Source organism: Impatiens glandulifera, chromosome 5 (genome assembly GCF_907164915.1).
Source record: "Impatiens glandulifera chromosome 5, dImpGla2.1, whole genome shotgun sequence".
Taxonomy (NCBI): domain Eukaryota; kingdom Viridiplantae; phylum Streptophyta; class Magnoliopsida; order Ericales; family Balsaminaceae; genus Impatiens; species Impatiens glandulifera.
Genome location: NC_061866.1, coordinates 9320446 through 9324001, shown reverse-complemented (window position 1 = coordinate 9324001; position 3556 = coordinate 9320446). Strand labels below are relative to the sequence as shown.

The following is a 3556-nucleotide window of genomic DNA, read 5'->3' as shown; positions in this document are numbered from 1 at the left end:
ATGCACCCGCTCAAACAGTCGAGTTGCCACTCCAAGATGGTATCAAACTTTTAAGAAATCTCGCTAAAAAAGTTTTGTTATTGAATACTCACCGATTCCTCTCAATTTAAACCATCCATCAAATAATGACCGACAAAAAACCCCCTTTCTATAAAATAAAAAAAATAACGAGTTACACAAATCAAATATGTTCAAACCGCACATTCAAGAACAATAATAAAGATAATTTTTATCTCTAAACTTGTACTTTTCATCATCCCATTAGTAAATTCCAAATAGTTCACACGGATTTGAATTGATCACATATGAATTTGTTTCAAATTCAATGAAAAAATGTTTATTTCAATTTTTGTTTGAAGAAAAAAAAGAGTTCTCTTTGTCTATTCCACAAAAACTAAATAAAAATCTGTCTTCCTTCCTTCCCCTGTATTTGACGACGAAAGGAATCAAGGAAAAGAAAGATCTTCTCTCTGGAATCGGCCATGGCTAACCATCTATTTCAACAATCAACCCAACAACAACAACAACAACAATCAGATATCTTCAAGTAAGCTAGTTAACATCTCTCTTTTCCACAATCCTTATGATTCTTTCATTTCCACAAATCTTGATTTTTCTTTGCAGAAACTTTTACAACACCCACCATCAGATGTCCCCTCCCGTCGCAGATTTCATCGCCCGTGATCTTCCTGATCGTTCTCAACACCCTCCTTACATCCCATCATGTAACCCTCCTCTCTCTTTCTCCATTTATTTCAAACTTCTTAATGAGTTCTGATCTATCGCAGTTCATGTGGTCGGGTTAGCTCCCTACCCTGTTCCTGCAACAGACGCTAGTGATGGGTTAGCTGTTGATTTCCCGTTAAACTATGGCTTTGAATCAAGAAGAAAGAGACTAAAAGAACTAGATTTCTTGGATAATAATACCCAATTTTCGCCTGTTGATTTCATTCAAACGAGATCAGTCTCTACTGGTTTAGGTTTGTCTTTGGATAATGGCCGTCTGGCTTCGTCTGGTGATTCGTCACCATTTCTTGGTGTTATTGGAAATGAGTTAAGCGAATACAATGCCGACCTTGATGGATTCCTCAGAGTCCAGGTCTGTGATTTCCTCCCTTGTTCACTATTCAATCTGAAATAGTTAATTTTGAACAATGGGTTTGGCAATTCCATCAGCATTTTCTATTCGAACATGTCAAATTTGGACCTTGAACTTTATTTATATGAGATTGATTTGATTTGGTTCTTGTTTAGTTCCAATGAGGGAAATAGGTTTGTCTCGATCAATCTCCTAAATTGCCCCATGTTTATGTGAAATCTTAAACCTTTTCTCTATAACAAAAGTTGTCAAGAAAGTCTGTTCTTCCAATGTATAACCCTATTCGGTTGGTGCCAAATGTGTGGATTGAAATGGCATCGTTTGTTCAACATACTCTACTATGTCATATTGCTGATGTGCCTCTACTAGCTCGTAAGATTCTGATTTTCCTTTATGAGTTTCGATTTCCCATGATTCCATATGAGTCTTCCATTTTAGTTTCCCATGATTCAATCAAGTCGGTTATTTGGCCACAACACTCAACAATCGAATCTAATTTCAATTTCTTTTGTTCATTCAATGAATAATCAATTGTATCGGCCTCAAGTCACTTTGTTAATCTCAACGGATGTCAGTAGCGCAAAGAAGACCTTCTTCTGGTGTCATAACCACAAATTAGATGAATGATGCAACACTTGCACCACTTACCAACTTCCTAAGATATTCTATTATTCATGTTGAATCAGTTTCCAATCGGTGTTTCAATCAACAGTTTCACAGTGGCAAGGATTTTTCTCTGATACCAGTGATACATTTAGTAGATCTAGAACCCTAACTGTTAATTGCGTTATAGCATAACTAATTCTAACAAGTCCTTCTCGATTTATAGCATCTTTTTTCCCAGACTAGGATTTATTTATTCACTGGAAAAAGCTAGCGCGACAATTCAATCCCCCACTTAAATTAGGGAGTTATTAATGTGAATCATATTTGAGACCTCCGTCTCTTAGGTAAATACTTTGTTTACTTGAGTTACCCTAATGGGTTAACAGACTCTTATTTATTTACATACTATGACAAAAATAAATAAAATAGGACCAAATTAAACAATGTTTTTAACGACACCAAAGATAACAAGGACTTTGCCTGAGTTGATCCCGGTTTTGTCGAGAATGTTGACCTAGAGCACTGATAGTTTGTTTTGACATTGTGATTTTATTTGTGAAAGCTTTGAGCCTCCTTATTAGAAGCACTAAGCATTTTAGATCTTATTTGAACTGATGACAGTTAATTCTTCTACAAGTTTATTTATATTTATTTGTTTGTTTTGATGGGTTTTGTTATGGGATGTGAGCTGATTTTTATGTATATTCTCTTATGTCACCCCTTATTTCTGGTTGTTTTTCCACAATTGTGATTCATATGAAAAAATTAGTACTGATCATTTCTCACTAGCACTTGTGTACTTCCTAATTCATCATATCTTAATGGACAGTAACCTAATGAAGGTTCAACTTTGTAATATTAGATGTCCTTATTCGAACTCCATATGTTTTCATCTTGAAGAATTTCCTTAAACATTGCAAAATAGATCAAAATAAGGACATAAAGTTGCATTAGATTGTCCCTGATATTAAAACAGCAATTAGTTTCTTATTTATGTCTTCTTTGATGATTGATTGTCTGGCATGTCTATGATTAATGATTTCGTATTATTTTATCTTTCAAAAGGTTGAACAACTGAGGCAAAAAATAATAGAAAAGGTTCAGGCAAATCAGATGGAGACAATCTCATACCTGGAACAAAAGGTTATTGAGAAACTGAAGCAAAAAGAAGAAGAGGTTGAAAATGTAAATAAGAAGAATATGGAGCTTGAGCTTCAAATCCAACAGTTGGCAATGGAAGCAAGTATGTGGCAGCAAAATGCGAAATACAAAGAAAACACGATTAACCATCTTCATTTAAGTCTTCAACAGATCTTTGCTCGAATCGGAGATAGTAAAGAAGGTTATGGAGACAGTGAGGTTGAAGACACTGCATCTTGTTTTGATGGTGAGAAAAGGATGATGTGTTGTAAAGTTTGCAATGCAAAGGTAGTTTCAATGCTTTTGCTTCCATGTAAGCATCTCTGTGTTTGTATAGATTGCGAAAGTGGGATTAGTTTTTGTCCCATTTGTCAGTCGACGAAGATTATGAGTCTCGAGGTACATGTGTAACAACAGCATCAAGTTGCGAATAAATGATAAAATGGTGTTGTATATGTTATGGTAATTGCATAAAATCTAATTAGAATGATGAAATAGAGATTATAGGGATATTGGTGTAAAACATTTCTAGCAACAAATGGGATTCCAGTTAGTTTGCTATGTTTCCAAACCTGTCTTGAAGCTGGACAGAAGAGATGATAATTAATATTGTTTAATATACAAACTTTGAAAACAATAATACCAAAGTTAGAATACAAAATCTTAAATATATCTGCATCTAAAGAAATGATAATTCTCATTTTGAATATT

At 34.4% G+C, this 3556-nt stretch overlaps 1 protein-coding gene across 1 annotated transcript; it reads left to right on the top strand.

Moving 5' to 3' along the window:
• Positions 1-404: 404 nt before the first annotated feature.
• Positions 405-3305, top strand: LOC124938404 (probable BOI-related E3 ubiquitin-protein ligase 3). The gene is made up of 4 exons (XM_047478839.1): positions 405-547; positions 625-725; positions 789-1099; positions 2771-3305. Exons 1-4 carry the CDS (start codon positions 483-485, stop codon positions 3254-3256), a joined length of 963 nt encoding a protein of 320 aa, XP_047334795.1. The 5' UTR covers positions 405-482; the 3' UTR covers positions 3257-3305.
• Positions 3306-3556: the final 251 nt, after the last annotated feature.

Excerpts from the sequence above, each read along its gene's own strand:
- LOC124938404 (XM_047478839.1), top strand. The coding sequence starts at position 483 with ATGGCTAACCATCTATTTCAACAATCAACCCAACAACAACAACAACAA. Across the intron at positions 548-624 it reads CAACAATCAGATATCTTCAA|AAACTTTTACAACACCCACC; the intron begins GTAAGCTAGTTA and ends TTTTCTTTGCAG. Across the intron at positions 726-788 it reads CCCTCCTTACATCCCATCAT|TTCATGTGGTCGGGTTAGCT; the intron begins GTAACCCTCCTC and ends GATCTATCGCAG.